Source organism: Vulpes lagopus, chromosome 20, assembly GCF_018345385.1.
Source record: "Vulpes lagopus strain Blue_001 chromosome 20, ASM1834538v1, whole genome shotgun sequence".
NCBI classification, from domain to species: domain Eukaryota; kingdom Metazoa; phylum Chordata; class Mammalia; order Carnivora; family Canidae; genus Vulpes; species Vulpes lagopus.
Genome location: NC_054843.1, coordinates 7,752,497 through 7,768,904, shown reverse-complemented (window position 1 = coordinate 7,768,904; position 16,408 = coordinate 7,752,497). Strand labels below are relative to the sequence as shown.

General features: G+C 48.2%; 1 protein-coding gene across 1 annotated transcript in view; it reads right to left on the bottom strand.

The window, feature by feature from the left end:
- VPS26C (VPS26 endosomal protein sorting factor C) overlaps positions 1 to 16,408 on the bottom strand; it is a 46,680-nt gene that overhangs the window by 6,049 nt on the left and 24,223 nt on the right. The window contains exons 2-5 of the mRNA XM_041734967.1: positions 13,170 to 13,313; positions 11,415 to 11,564; positions 4,445 to 4,525; positions 1,401 to 1,475 (exon numbers count right to left, since the gene is read on the bottom strand). Coding sequence (XP_041590901.1) covers positions 1,401 to 1,475; positions 4,445 to 4,525; positions 11,415 to 11,564; positions 13,170 to 13,313 — 450 coding nt within the window. The remainder of the gene's footprint in view (positions 1 to 1,400; positions 1,476 to 4,444; positions 4,526 to 11,414; positions 11,565 to 13,169; positions 13,314 to 16,408) is intronic.

Sequence of the window (16,408 nt, the reverse complement as noted above, 5' to 3'; positions counted from 1 at the left end):
TGGACTATTAGGAAAACAGAGATAGGATGTTAGAGGAAAAAGGAGCAAGCAACGGTATAAAAACAGAAAAAAAAACCCCAAAAACAACCCTTATGACCTTAACCAAGGAGAGTAAGGACAAGTAAAAAGAAAAAGAAAAGCAATAAAGCAAAGAGGAGAGTACAGGACACGATGTAAGGAACACCACAAACTATTTCCCAAGATCCGGCCAGGAGCCCCTTACGAGACGCACTGGCTTCTGCTCCTCTTCCTCACTCCAGTCCTATCACTAAGTTTTATGTTATTTAGGTTCTTGGCAGGAAGAAACACAAACCCACCTAAGAGCACGGGCACTACCTAGGGTGCTCCTGGGTAGCTGTCAGGCTAACGGCCAAAGCTGGGGACAAGCGGGGCAGCGAGATCCCAGCCAGCAAGCCGAGGCCTGTGGTGACCACCCATGCTCCCTGCATGCTCCCAATCACGTCAAATCCTTTTGAAGGAACAAGCTGATGGGCCCATGGGGGACTCGTCCTCTCCAGAAACTGGAGAGGGGAGAGATGGTAAATGGATTTTCAGAGAGGCTCCCAGGATGCACCCCTGCCTCAGTGGGGCCTCCCCAGGAAGGCCGATAATGATTCCTGGGCCTCGGACCTCCCACACTTGCTGATCAGCAGGATCCAGAGCAGAAAGCAGCAGTAGAGCAGGGGGGAAAGCCATGCCCTTGGATGACAGAGAGCAGGTGGCCAAATAAGAAGTAAAGGGGTGTGGCTCCCAGGCTGGGCGTCAGGGGGTGACCGGGGCTCAGGGAAGTGGGGCTCTGGGCCCTACAAGGTAGACTGGGGGGAGAGGGGGCGAGGGGAGCACAGTGGGCAGTCAGCCCCCCGAGCAGCTTTTATGAAGCATTCTTCTAAGTACTTACTGAGTTTAAAAAGAAATCAAGAAAGAAAGAAAGAAACAAAGAAAGAAACAAAGAAAGAAAGAAAGAAAGAAAGAAAGAAAGAAAGAAAGAAAGAAAGAAAGAAAGAAAAAAAAAAAAAAAGAAAAAGAAATCAAAATTGAAAATCCAGTCTGGGGATCCCTGGGTGGCTCAGTGGTCGAGCATCTGCCTTTGGCTCAGGGTGTGACCCCGGGGTCCTGGGATCAAATCCTGCACTGGGCTCCCTGCAGGGAGCCTGCTTCTCCCCCTGTCTGTGTCTGTGTCTCTGCCTCTCTCTCTCTGTGCCTCTCATGAATAAAATCTTTTTTTTTTTTAATAAAATCTTTCAAAAAACAAAGAAACAAAGAAAATCCAGAGTGTTCTGGGTACGGACAATAATCAGAAATTTCGTCTTGCTGCGACTTGATACACAGACACAGAGCGTGTCCGTGGGATGCGGTCCCTAAGCAAACACCCCAGCTGGCAAGCGTGAGGAGCGTCGTACCTCTTTGACGTTCTGCAAGGTTTCAGGCGTGATGGTGAAGTCCACGGGACTCGGGGTCAGCTTCCCCTTCTGAGGCTAAAACGGGAGGTAAAACCAGAATCAGCCGCTGGAAGCCAAGAGTTCCGCAGGCCACGGTCCCCGTTCCCCGTTCAAGGAAACGAAGGCAGCCTAATGAACCGGGGAGGACTCGGTACTCCGAGGCAGGCAGGGGGTCTAAAAACACTCTGCCAAGACACTGTGCTCCGTTCTTTGTCACATTTCTCCACCCCCCCATGACTCAGTTTCCTCATCTGGAAAACGAGGGAACTGCTTTCTCAATCTCTCAGGTCCAGAAATTACAAAATTAGACCTAAGAGCCGAGAGTAGTGTCATTAGAAGGTGTTTATCTTAAACCTCTCTCGGAACGAGGGCTGACACCGCGTATCATATCCACCGACGTGCTCCTGAGTCAGCACGGTGACCCCAGGCGGTGCTGTTACTGTCACTGTCCCACTTCACAGACGTGGACACTGAGGCACAGTGCGCGCACAAGCTTTCTCAAGTGGCAGAGCCGAGATTCAAGCGCAGGTGGTCTGGTTCCGACGCCAGCGCCGTGACCACTCGGCTGCCACCTGGAAGACTCCCTCCGACCTCTGCACGTTACCGCAATCACTAACGGCGGTCATCTCCCCGTCACACAACCGCAGGACGCGCCCGGATGGCCCGGCTGCGTCAGGGCAGGCCTGGCCTGCTTCTCCCCGTGCTGCAGGAGGGACACCAGCCACCCTGCCAAGGTTACTCATCTGCCAAAGCAGTACAACGGACTTCCGGTCAGTTCCAGAACTGGAATTCTAAGGAATATTCTAAGGAATATTAATTACTCTTATTAATACGTTTGTGAACATACTCTTTTGTGAATAAATTCTTCTTCCTCACAGCATTTAAAGGACTATCGGACTTGTCAACCAGAGATCACATGTGGTCTGGCCTCGTGAAATCAGTCCCAAAGAGCAGGCTTTTTGGAGGCCATGAGCTGGTAAACTGCTGGGAGCAGAGAGGAGGCCCCGAGAGCTCAGCCCCTGCTGCCCGCCCCGAGCTGGCCTCTGTGGGGGCTCTGCAGCCATGAGCGGGCTGTGGGCCCTGGGTCGGGGGCCGAGGGGGTCCTGGCCTGGAGCCCAGCTCTGGGCAGGGAACTGAATTTGGGCTCATTCTCCTTCACAAAGGTGGAGGCTCTTTTTGCAGAAGACATAAAAGGGTATATGTCTCTTTTAGGGAATAAACCACATTAAAAAAAAATTTTTTTTTTTGTTTCAGTTTGATAGAAAAAAAGAAAACATCTCAATCACATCATTTCCAAAAAAGATAACTATTTGGGGGATCCCTGGGTGGCTCAGTGGTTTAGCGCCTGCCTTTGGTCCACGGTGTGGTCCTAGGGACCCAGGATCGAGTCCTGCATCATCGGGCTCCCTGCATGGAGCCTGTTTCTCCCTCTGCCTGTGTCTCTGCCTCTTTCTCTCTCTCTCTGTGTCTCTCATGAATAAATAAAATATTAAAAAAATAACTATTTAAAATATTTTCTATAACACACTTCTCACTGGAAGACTCAGTTAAACACAGTAACCACTAAAATTAAGAGGGAAACTATAAATGTCAGAAGTCCTAAAAAGTTATAAGAACGATGCAAATAAAGGACATCAGTGACTACCAATCTTATATACAGGAGATTTTACAATATTACACTTTTGCTTAACCATGACTAAAAGACACCTGTGGATATTTCCGAACAGTGTAAAAGAGATGGAATCGCAAATTTTCCACAAACACCAACTGCCTCACCTCGGAGCTCCATCGAAGCCCCATTTACTAAGGCACGTGGCAAAGATCATGGGATACGTGTGGGATCCCCAGAATGCGGAGTCCCGCTCATGCCAACGAAGCTATAGGACGCGCTGGGTGAATGAGCCAAGGAAGGCTCGTGGCTCTAGTGTCTGTCCAGGTGGGGTGGCCCCTCGACGTGGCCTGCAGCCCCAAGAGTCCGTGCCCTCAGAAGCAGGGGTCTCTTCTAGCCTGGCGAGCTCAGAAGTGGTGTTTCCGAGGTGGCCCACAGAGACGTGCTCCCGCACAGCTGGGCTCTGTTCACCTGGGCGCCTCTAGGAACCCCGGTCTGGCTCTCTCCTCTCCCTAAACTGCTCAGAATAAAAGCAAAGGCAGATGGAGGCGCTGTCAGTCACTCCTAAGTGTTGCATGATGACCAAGGACTAGCACGGATGGGCTGCAGAGGACTCTGCTTTGAAGTCACCCAGAGTCACCTACAGCCAAAGGGAGGGCGCTCCAGTTCCCTAAGTTGGCATGTGAGAGGAAAGTTTTGTTTTTTTTAAAAAAGATTTTATTTATTCATGATAGACAGAGAGAGAGAGAGAGAGAGAGAGTCAGAGACACAGGCAGAGGGAGAAGCAGGCTCCATGCCAGGAGCCCAACGCAGGACTTGATCCCGGGACTCCAGGATCACACACCCTGGGCCAATGGCAGGCGCCAAACCGCTGAGCCACCCAGGGATCCCCTTGAGAGGAAAGTTTTAAGAACGTGTCGTCACTGCAAAATATTAGCAGAAGGTGTTGGAAGAGGCAAGCCGCTCTGGCCCAGAGTGTCCCCACGTGTCCTTGCTGGGCAGACCAAGAATGTAAGGCCCTGACCACCCCTTATCTGGGTCGGGCCATTTCTCTGGGTTGTGTTCGCCGCAGCCACCTCGGGGAAGGATGTCTCTCTCCGAAACGGCCTTGCTCACTGCTTGCTCTAACACAGGTGGGCTCCCAGCCTGGTGCTCCTCAGGGGCACCTCAGTGGCATCTGGGCCATGGCATTGCCCTGTGGGATTCTGGGCCCCAGCAAAGAGGGCACATGCCACTGTTGGTGCTCTGACCCTGCCAGGAGAAACCAGTCCCTTGTCTCTGACCCAGCAGCCAGGACACAGCACCAGGCTGACTTATCAGCCTACAAATGGGATAAAACACCAGACCCTACAGAGGGTCCCCACTATTAAGCCCGGGGCCCCCGAATATAGCTTACAGCAGAGTGAACGATGAATTCGCAGGTCTTTGTCAAGTCCTTGGCCAACAGAGACCGCCTCATGTCACAGCGCAGGGTATACTGGAGGGAGAAGTCGGAGAAGACAAGGTTATGTTCGTGTGACTCACTTTCATCGTGGAATTACATTCAAAGAGACAAGTCAACATTCTTAGGGAAACTGGGTCCAATTACTGTGTTATCTGAAATTAATATACCTAACGGGGAGCCAACGCTCAAAACGGGGAGCCAACGCTCAAAACAAAATTCCTCGGCCTATGCCCACAGCCGTCCCAAGGCACAGGGGCTCAGCTGCAAGACAGGGGAAGACCAGGGTGACAGAAGAGAGCGTGCACTCCGAAGCAAGAGCTAACTCAAATCCAGGTGTCCGCGTTGCTGGGTGAGCGCTGCCAGTCAGACAACTGCTCTGAGCTTCGGCTTCCTGCTCCATGAAATACGGGCATGAGGATCTGCTTGCAGCAAGAGGCCAGAGGGACTGTGGGTGTGGGTGTGTGGGTGTGTGTGCAAGGTACTGGCATACGGTCAGGCATAGGGCAGCTCTCCGTGCAACGGCCGCTATTTTGTAAGCAAGGATTGGGAAGCACACAGAAAGGCCTGGAAGCCCCAGACAGCATCTCGCATGGCACAGAGCACCCAGGGACACAGGGCTGAGCGCACCTGCGCGGCGGTCACTGCACCGGGGGCCGGACTGAGACCCCACGCAGGACCTGCAGTTACGGAAGAGCAGCGGTGCTCAAGGAGCCAGGACCCCAGGGCAGCTCAACACCGGCTCTCCGTACTTTAACCTTACGGAGGAATAAAGGAAACCCCTTTTAGAAGTTTATTTTGGAAAATCCCAACATATGCAAAAATAAAGAGAAGAGAGACGTCCCCCACGTCCACGAGGCAGCTTCCAGAGTGGTCAATGCACGGCTCGCCTCACTTGACCATTCTCCCCGGCTGCCTGCACACGGACCCCGTGTGCCAACCGAAGCGGACAGGCGAGGCAGCGGGCATCGCTCTAGCTCTTGGCTGCGTTCAGTTCCTCTGCTGTCCCTCTGCTACTTTTCGGCACCAGCCACTGCCGGTTACCTCCTGCAGGACAGGCCCTGTTCTCCCCGAGGGAGAGCCAGCCCCTCTGCACAGCTGGTGCCCCAGCCACGAGCTCCGACCCGGGACCGCTTCTTCACACCCGTCTGTGGGCTGACAGGCTGACCGGTAACAACATTCTACAGCATTCTACACATGATCCCTGTCTTCAGGCTCATTAAAAAAAAAAAAAAAAAAAAATGGGGGCACCTGGGTGGCTCAGCGGTTGATCTGCCTTTGGCTCAGAGCGGGATCCCGGAGTCCAGGGATCGAGTCTTGTATTGGGTTCCCTGCATGGAGCCTGCTTCTCCCTCTGCCTGTGTCTCTCATAAATAAATAAATTTTAAAAATCTTTAAAAAATAAAAATAAAAAAAACAAAATCACAGAATCCATACGGAAGAAAGTTAGCTGTTGTCTTAAGGATCATGTTAAAAATGATTTATATAACTGGGACTGTGTGCATGGGTGAATCAAGAAGCTGCATCATTATGAACGCTCTATCCACATTACACAGGAAGTTACTCTACATTTAAGGTAACACTGGGAGATTAAAACACTTAAAAAAAAAAAAAAAACCTTGCCTGCAAGGAAGGACCTTTTCAGGTACATATATGTATGAGATTCTTTTGAGATATCAATCTAGTCTCCCCGACCCGATAAGCTCCAAGAGGCCTGGTGCTGTCAGATTCACATAGGTGTGTGTGCATGCACGTGTATGCACACGTACATCTATGCACACGTGTATGCCTGTATGTGTTTTCATCTTTCTCCTGTACAGCCCACACCCTGTCTAGCATGGGCAACATTTTGTTCAGGCTTGCCTGCTGGCTCGGATTCTTTTCCCATCTTTAGTCTCAGGGGTTTGGCGGGGCGGACCTCCCCGCAGCCCTCCTGGGAGCAGAAGGGACCGGTAAGCCAGGGCTGCTACTGGGAATGCTGGAAAGAATTCTTTTGGCCGGGGATGCCAACCCAGTAGATGGGAGGCTGCAGCCGCTTGCCAACAACCAGCCTGGCCACGGCCAGGGAAGAGCCTGAGCACGAGGTGTGTGCGGAAGGCCAAGCCGAGTCACAGCTGGCTTCCCTGGAACGGCCGGCTCGATGATCTATGATATCTCTTTCTAGGCTAAGTCAGTTCGAGCTGGATTTCTATAACTTGCAAAGGAATCAGAACAACAGGCATCAACTTCTGGTCACGAAATGTTTTTAAGCATGAAAGCAATAATTAGTAACATGGGGCAGCTGCTAAGTGCATGCGGGGAGAAAGGTGGAGAAAAGAGGAACACGGTGATGTTCTGTTCTGGGAATCACGTTGATTCTTTCACATGTACCATCTCAGTGGATTATAAGGACAGTCACCAAATAACTCCCTCATTCAGCCACTCAGCAAAAACGTACTTGGAGCATTCTCTGTGCCCGGCCCTGTGCTAACTAAGCACTTCGTGCCAAGGCCTCATTAATCTCCTAGGAGGAGAGGTCGTGGAGGCTGCCCAGGGTCACAGAGGTGGGATTTGAATTTACACCTGCCAGTTGCCAAAACCCATGCTCTGAACCCTTATGCAATGCTGTGACTCAAGCCCAGATCTGTCTGCTGCGAAGCCGTAGATCTTTTTACTTTATCCTGATCTTGCCCAACTGCTAAGGAGTGGTCCAGGTGGTAGGAGCCACTGCGGGTCAGAGGGGGTCAGGCCGGTCAGACCACGAGCAGGGTGCCAGGAGGTCCAAGACTGGATCTTCTTCTTCTTCTTCTTTTTTTTTTTTTAAGGTTTTATTTATTTATTCATGAGAGACACAGAGAGAGGCAGAGACACAGGCAGAGGGAGAAGCGGGCTCCCTGCAGGTAGCCTGGTGCAGACCTCGATCCTAGGACCCCGGGATCACGACCTGAACCGAAGGAGGATGCTCAACCGCTGAGCCACCCGGGTGCCCCCAAGATTGGATCTTCTATGACCGTCAGTTAACATGAGGCCAAAGGAAAGAAGAAAGAAGACATGGGTCAAATGACTTGAGGCCGACTCCTGGAAAGGATATTCTTAACTGTGAGAAAGGATGACCAGCATCTGGATAAATTAATTCTGAATGACGGTTTTGCAGACATGCTGGTACTGCCGTGATGCTGGGCTACAGCATAAAGCCTTGCTAGGACAGCCACGAGAGTAGAACAAACACAGTAAAATTTGCCTGTGATTTACATGACTTTCCAAAGAAAAGGCAGCTGCACAAAGGACAACTGGGGAAAGTGGACAGGTTCTCATACGCACGATCTGATCACAAAGGGGAGGAACGAACCCAGCCTGCCTGAGGAGAGGAACAAGGGCAAACGCCACCCAGCAGCCTCTGTCGACCGAGTAAAGAGGAAACCTGGACCCTGCAAGCTGGAAATGTAATACTTGCTACACCTTAAACCCTTTGTTCTGTCTTATGGTTCTTACTATTTTTACATTACGTTACCATAACACAATTCAAATTCTAAATGTGAAATGCCTTTGCGCCCACATCATTTGAGAGAGAGGATGTTACTAGGTTCAACAACACTTTCTTTCCAGAGGAATGCACCTATAAATCTTCAGGGTAAGCACGGCAAGCGAGGGGCCCCATGGGACCCACGCTGAGGCCAACCCTGTGCCCACGAGTGGTAGCCATCTGCCCTGGGTGGCGCTTGCTCTGCTATAAAACACAGAGGCTAACAAAAGACCCCTCTAGAAACTGAATGAATGATCAATGAATGAAAAACTGATTTAAAAAACCCAACATCCCAGTTTCTCTCAAGAAGTGTATTCTCAAGGGGCGCCTGGGCTGGCTGAGTCGGGGGAGCACACGATTCTTGGTCTCAGGGTTGTGAGTTCGAGTTGCATGCTGGGTGTAGAGATGACTTAAAAATAAAATCTTTAAAAAAGCAGCAGCATATTTTCTCAAAAGGAGCAATAACAAATTTGGATATGAATTGAGGGGGCGCCTTGATGGCTCAGTCAGTTAAGTGTCTGTCTCAAGTCATGATCCCAGGACCTTGGGATTGAGTCTTCCATCAGGCTTCCTACTCAGCGAGGAGTCTGCTTCTCCCTTTCCCTCTATTGTTTTTCCTGTTTGTTCTCTTTGTCAAATAAATAAATAAAATCTTTAAAATAAAATGAGTATGAATTGGGAATGAGAGATATTTGAGAATTTTTGTTAATTTTGATAGGTGTGAAGATGCCGGCTGTGATTATGTAGGAGAGCGTACCTATTTTCTGGAGATGGATATTGAAGTAGCTGAAGATGAAGTGTCGTGATTCTGTAACTAACTTTGAAATGACTCAGGAAAGATAAACACAGATGAAACAAAAATGGCAAAATTCTAATAAATGTTGAATCTAGGTGATAAGCTCTTCTACATTGGAGGTTGTTAGGATGAGAAGAAATCTCATTTTTAGAAACCTGTGAGATATTTGGGGAGGTAGGGAATTCTAAGTTGTAGCATTCTGAAGTTAACCCTCACAGGGTAAAATCTGATGAAAAAAGATTGGGTCAGGGTGACCATACACCTTACTGAAGAATTCACCACACACTAATCCTCCAATTGCATTTTTAAAAAGATTTCATTTATTCATGAGAGAGACACACAAAGAGAGGCAGAGGGAGAAGCAGGTTCCCTGTGGGGAGCCTGATGCAGGATTCGATCCCAGGACCCTGGGATCATGACCTGAACCAAAGGCAGACACTCAACTTTTGAGTCACTCAGGCGTCCTCCTCCAATTGCATTTTATTTTATTATATATATGTATTTTAAAGATTTTATTTATTTATTCATGAGAGACACAGAGAGAGAGGCAGAGACACAGGCAGAGGGAGAAGCAGGCTCCATGCAGGGAGCCCGACGTGGGACTCGACCCTGGGTCTCCAGGATCAGGCCCTGGACTGGAGCAGCACTAAACTGCTGAGCCACCTGGGCTGCCCCTCCGATTGTATTTTAAAGAGTTTCCAACTTACACACAGCCATGCAGGACACAAATACTCAAGATTTTTATATGCAGTTGACTTTTGAACAACGCAGGGTTGAGGGGTGCCAATCCCTGCACAGTCGAAACTCCATGGATAACTTGTGACTTCCCAAAAACATAACTACTGAGAGCCTACTGTTGACCAGAAGCCTCACTAATAACATCAACAGTTGGTTAACTGTTATTTTGTAAGTTATATGTACCATATACCGTATTCTTACAATAAACTAAGCTAGAGAAAGAAAACCATAAAGAAGAGAAAATACATTTGCACTCTACTGTATTTACTGGAAAAAAAAATCCATGTAAAGGGGACCCACAAGGTTCAAACCCATGTTGTTCAAAGGTCAACTATATACATCTGCATGCCCTTCTTGGCAATATTTGGAAAAGGATGAGATTTCCAATTTGATTTTTTTATAAGACTTTATTTTTTACGGTAATTTCTACACCCATCGTGAGGCTTGAACCCACAACCCCGAGAGATCAAGAGTCACATGCTCCGCCGACTGAGTCACCAGGCACTGCTCCGATTTGATTTTAAACAAACTAATCTAATAAGAACAATGAACACAGGAGGAAGTGACAAGAAGCATGACCAGTGAAACCTGAATGTTATTCTCTTTGGTTTCTCATGAACGAGCGCTTATGTTATTAAATCAATAGTGTTAAAGAGCTACTGTGTTGAGCAAGCAAGGCAACGCTGATTCTGGAAAGAGAATAACTGTGATGTTCAAATGACACATTTGGGATTTTGTCAGTCTTGCTAAGAAGGCATCGTGCATGGACTGCCTTTGGCGGTGAAAGGACTCCCGACCTAGGAAGCTGGTCAGAGCGCTTGCACTGCTGTGCACGGGCAATTCGCACAGCTACACAGCCAACTTCCTGTGAATCTGGACACTTCCCTGTCATTACGGTCACTTCCCATGGGCTGGCCAGAACCTTTAGTGTACAGACTGCACACTGAAACAGGTGCACCAATAATGAAGGACGAGACGCAGTTTTTCTGGACGGAAAGGTAGTGACTGCAGGGCAGGATGTCACTTGGCACCTGCTTCTAAACCCATCTTTCGAGCACTTCATCGAACTCGCACGCAGACAAACCTTGAGGTGACACTCTCACGAGTGTTTTGAGGATCTGTATTTTTAAAGTGGTATGTTTTAGGCAGGGGAATGGTCTCTGACCGAGACCAAATTATCAGCTACAACTTAATAAATCAAGAAACTTCCTAACTTTCCGCCCTGTTGCACGTATGCAAGACAAAATGGTTTTGTCTCATGTAGCAAGGGGAACCCGGCAAGGCTGATATCACAAAAGTACCTTTCTTTCCGCTGAATAAAGGAAAGGCTCTCTCTCACCCGCTCGCTCTGAGTCATGACTCCGAACTGTGCCGGAGACAATAGTGGCTGTGAAAGGCGTCCTGGGCCAGCGGAGGTAGACAGGAAGTCATAAATTCACTTCCCCTCATTTACAAGGTTTGTTCAATAAAGAATACAAGCCTATGTTAGAGTAGTAGCCTTTGGATATCCAACAAAGAGATATTTATGCGTATAGAACAGACAATTAGTGCGGGTGCCAGAGAGGAGGGCATATCTGTCACCAAACACTACCAGCACCCCTCACGGTGTCAATGTGGCCTGATTAGGGCCCAACAGAAACAACAGAATTTTTTAAAAAGAAGCTAGAGCAGGGGTCTCTCCGGGATTCCTATCAAAAATCATGGCCACACATAAAATGTGTTCTGCACAGCAAAATGAGAAATCAAAATAGAATATAGATGGGTGGTCTTGGCATGATTACAGTATTAAACTCTTGGGTCCATCTGGTAACTTTCAGTGAAAGAAAGACGGAGCCATTTTGCAGAAGAAAAGCCAGGAAGCCACCTGCACGGGATTAGGAAACTCTCACCTGAATGTTGACGAACACGCCGTGGTAAGTCTCATACAGAACTTTGTTGCCCTTCACGTGCAGAGGAAATTCAAAAGGAATTTCTGTCTTGCCACTGGGAAACTTGCCTGGCTTCACCATTTCGATGGTACTGTTGATAATCTGGATAGGCTGTAAAGGAAAAGCAACCCAACCTCTCAACGCGCACTTTTGGATGCACTTTCAAATTACCGTGTCTGTTAATGATCTCTTGAAAGCCTCAGGCCCTGAGCCCTCGGGGGCTACCCTCCCTGCATCCTGGCCAGCACCTTGCTGTGTCTGCAGGGGAGTGGCCAGGTGGCTCAAGTCTCTGGCACAATTATGGTTCATCCACAGTTCTGGATGCTTCCATGTCTGGGGGCACATCTGAAGCCATATTTCCTCTCCTATCCCCCCAAAGCTCAGTTAACTGTCCTAACAACCATCCTGACAGGCATTCCTACCTTCAGTCAAGGTAGGAGGGCCAGGTGGGCTGCCACCTGAACCCATGGCTCCTCACCACCCTGTGCCCGCCTTGGACGCCAGCCTCCTGGGAGCCTTCCCACCACCCACTGAGCGGGGAGGAGCAGGCCCGTCCTCAGCCCTGCGAACCGCAGCGTTACACTGGGACTTGCCCAAAGGCAGCCACCACACCTTCCTTAGTTCACATATTCTAAGCTTTGGTTTTGTATCACTCGGAAAATCTACAACTTTTGAAGTGAGTCTCTTAAGTGCTTCTGGAGGAAAATGGGGAGATTGTGGAAGATGACAGGGAGGCCCTGGATCTGAATGTGGCCAACTAGAACCCGTCCTTCCTCTCACCTCCTGCCCCCTCAAAACAGCCTCATTATGTCCTTCAGGAAAAGGAAACTATAAGTATAGAAAAGGAGTTTATATTCTGGAACGTACACCTCTACCCAAAATGACAAAAAGGGAAGAATGGCCATTGTTCTATCTGCATTTTACCCAAGTATCAAATCCAAGAGCTGCCGTGTACACAGTCAAAATAACAGTTTTGTTTGAGGAAGGTAAGTGCCAGAAGCCACGGGCACTTCTCAGAAGAGCTCTGGTCTCTTTATTTTTTAAAAAAAATTTTTTTATTATTTATTTATGATAGTCATACAGAGAGAGAGAGAGAGGCAGAGGGAGAAGCCGGCTCCATGCACCGGGAGCCCGACGTGGGATTCGATCCCGGGTCTCCAGGATCGCGCCCTGGGCCAAAGGCAGGCGCCAAACCGCTGCGCCACCCAGGGATCCCCGCTCTGGTCTCTTTAAAAGCTGAATTTAGTGCACTTCTACTTCTCCTAATCCTACCTTATTGGAATAAAAACAGGCAGACTTACAAGAGCAGGATATATTCAGAATCAAAACATGTGAATGCTTTTTCAGTTTGATTAGTAAGTATTAAAAGTAGGACCACTGCTATACCTTGCAAAATACCGACAGGTTAACAACAGTATAGCCAGAGAGCAAATTAAAAACCACCACATGGGACACCTGGGTGGCTCAGTCAGTTAAGTCTCAGTCTGCCTGCCTTTGGCTCGGGTCACAATCTCAGGGGTCTGGGATCCAGTCTCGCATCCCATTGGGCTTCCTGCTCAGCGAGGGGTCTGCTTCTCCCTCTCCCTTTGCCCATCCCCACTGCTGTGTGTGCATGCTCTCTCTCAAATAAATAAAATCTTAAAAAAAAAAAAAAAAAACCCACCACCACACACATTGGGATAATGAACTAAAAATGTGCAACCTAAGCGTTCTTACCTTAACGGAATTATAGAAAGCCTCAAACACACCCACACTCTTGGCACTGAGCTGGAGGTTCACGCTTCCTTCCACTGTCAAAGACACTCCCTGGTGCTGGATTGAATCCTTACCAGATATGACCACCACGCCTGAGAGCACTTCCTAGGAGAACAGAGACAGCCACCAGTCACATTAACATGTCTTTGCATCCACCTTGTTTATTAGCAGAGATAGATCTCCTTAGCAATCAATTTGTTCTAAGATATTCAGTGAGCACTTATTGCAGACCAGAGACCTGGATGCTGGGATGAAGAAGGCAAAGCCTTGGGTAGGGGCTGGAGAGCCAGGAAGGATGACGGGGCAGGGCCGATGCACAGTGCTTGGGAGCACTGCTAGGAGCACTGAAGTGGGCAACGGATCTCAGGCCATCACAGCCTTCCAGATGCTTCCGCACTCCCCGCTGGGAGAATCCCAACAAATGTCTGACTCCAAAGGGCAAAGAGAAGGGTCAGAGGCAAGGGGCAGGCTCATGGCCACGTTACCCACAACCATGTATAAACAACCTCTTCAGGAAAAAGACGGTAAGATAAAACCCTTTTCTTTGGGTTCTTTCTCAGTTATGCTAAAATGACTACACGTTTTCAAATGCACAATTTAACACAACCACTGGCCTGGAGGGGTCTTGAGCTCATCCACAGAACACAGGGGGCACCTCACTGCTTTTGCGAAGTCTTCCCCAATCTCTCCCCTGCCCGGGTCACTCGGTAGACATTCGAGCCTAGATTTCCCTGGATCATAAATCATTTAAGAAAGATTTCACAACAGATCATCTATTCATCTATCTGAAGATAATTGCAGAGTAACAAAATATGGACATTATACTCTCTCCTGGATGGCAGTTCCTTCCCGTCACCAAAGAACCCGACGGTCTCAATTTGCTATGGGGGTTTTGTGTGGAAAAGGAAGTTCAGGAGATTACACAGCATCCACTGGAGCGGAAAGAGGATCCACAATAAATTCAAACAACATGTTGGCGAAACGACCATCAGAAATGGAGCACGACTGCTGTCAAATGGTAATATGACTGCAGAAAATGTAGCACGACTGCTGTCAAATGCTAATACGATGGTAATACAATGGCAAAAAATTACAGAGAGGAAAACCAGCAAAATTAAAATGGGCCTGCAGATCAAAGCATTAAAAACCATCTGTCCTACTGGTGTTTAAATCTTATTTCCTCTGGTCATCCTGTGAAAAAACTTTTACCAAGTTCTCAGAGCATGAGAAATTTGGGGAGCAGGGAATATTTGATGTCCCTTAAATGTGCTAATATTTTGTGTTTGTGTCCTCCTTTCCCATAAAAAGTGCATAAGCAAATTTAAACGAAAATTCCTCTGAAATAATTTAAATTCAATTAAAATTAATTCTATTACTTCTTGTACAACTGAAATTAAGAAGTCTAATTTTTAAAAGTTTAAATCCGGGATCCCTGGGTGGCGCAGCGGTTTGGCGCCTGCCTTTGGCCCAGGGCGCGATCCTGGAGACCCGGGATCGAATCCCACGTCGGGCTCCCGGTGCATGGAGCCTGCTTCTCCCTCTGCCTGTGTCTCTGCCTCTCTCTCTCTTTCTCTGTATGACTATCATGAATAAATAACAAAATAAAAAAAATTTAAAAGTTTAAATCCACAAGAACATTTTTAAAAATTTACTTGACAAGTGAGTCTCAGAAATAAAGTGAGCCAAAATTAATTGCATGACCTTTGTCACTTAATATAATACAGGAGCACTTGGGACATTCTGCTCCTATCTAATCACATTTTCTGTTAATCTCATGGGAACAGGATCTGGACTGACCACTGATTGGCATAGTATAGTCGTGACACCAATAGAACCTTTCCTTCCCTGGTCCCTATAGCTCAAGAAGGAAAAGGAAGTAAAGTTCTTGGAAGGAAGCAGAGTAAATATTTGATGACCCAAGGGACTCTTTTGTTACTTTGATTTAATTAAGAAAGAATATAGTAGAGGGGCGCCTGGGTGGCTCTGGTCATGATCTCAGGGTCCTGGGATCCAGCCCCACACTGGGCTCCTTGCCCAGCAGGGAGCCAGCTTCTCCCTCTCCCTCTGCCTGCCCCTTCCCCTGCCTGTGCTCTCTGTCTATCCAATAAATAAATAAAATCTAAGAAAGAGAAAGAAAGAAAGAAAGAAAGAAAGAAAGAAAGAAAGAAAGAAAGAAAGAAAGAAAGAAAGAAAGAAAAATAGAAATACTTGGGTGGCTCAGTGTTGAGCATCTGCCTTTGGCTCAGGTCGTGATGCCAAGGTCCTGGAATCAAGTCCCACATCGGGCTCCCCACAGGGAGCCTGCTTCTCCTTCTGCCTGTGTCTCTGCCTCTCTCTCTCTGTGTCTCTCATGAATAAATAAAATCTTAAAAAAAAAAAGGAAAAAAGAAAGAATATAGTAGAGAGAAATACAAAATTAATAAAATATTTGTAGGTAAGTTTGGCAGGTCTATTCAATCAACACCAACGAGAGAGGGATAGAGAATTTGTCCAAGTGTTGCCCAAGGAGCCAAGAAACAGAATTTTATGTTTTATTATGACTTGTTTATTTTTAAGAAACAGAACTTTAGAAACAGAAGACAGTTCAACAAATGGGTAAGGCCCATGGTAATGAGGAACCAATCCTTTGTTGCTTTTTCATTGGAAGATCTTTTTTTTTTTTTTTTTTTCACTCCAAGACAACTGACATGTAAGACCTCACTAGTTTTAGTCACTCCGGATGATGCTTGAGTAATTCTGGTCCAGGAGCACAGATGAACCTGAATAACTAAAACCAAGGGAAAACTCAAGGCCTCACCAACTTTTGTCCAGAATTCTCAGCAGGGAGGAGGTAAGATGTGGCTCTGGATGTTGCTGGGAGGCCAGCCAACCTCATAAGCAGAGGTCACTCAGGGACTCAAGGAGGGGAGCAAACCCCAGAAATGATGCACAGAAGCCCCGGGCTCGGGCGGTGATCTTCGGGGGAAGGGCGGTGGCCGGCACAGCCTCACAGGGGCCCCGGGCTGCACAAGGCCAAGAAGTGCAATCGAGAGCCACGTGGGCCCCACACCTGCCCGCTGGAGACTCGGGGGGCGGGGGTACCCGCTGCGGCGCCACCATCCCTGGCGGGGACTCCGGACCGGGCCACCGTAGCTGACACCCCCTGCCGCTGGCAGCCGCGCAGCCAAGCTCGGGCTGGAAGAAGCACCGAGAAGGTACCG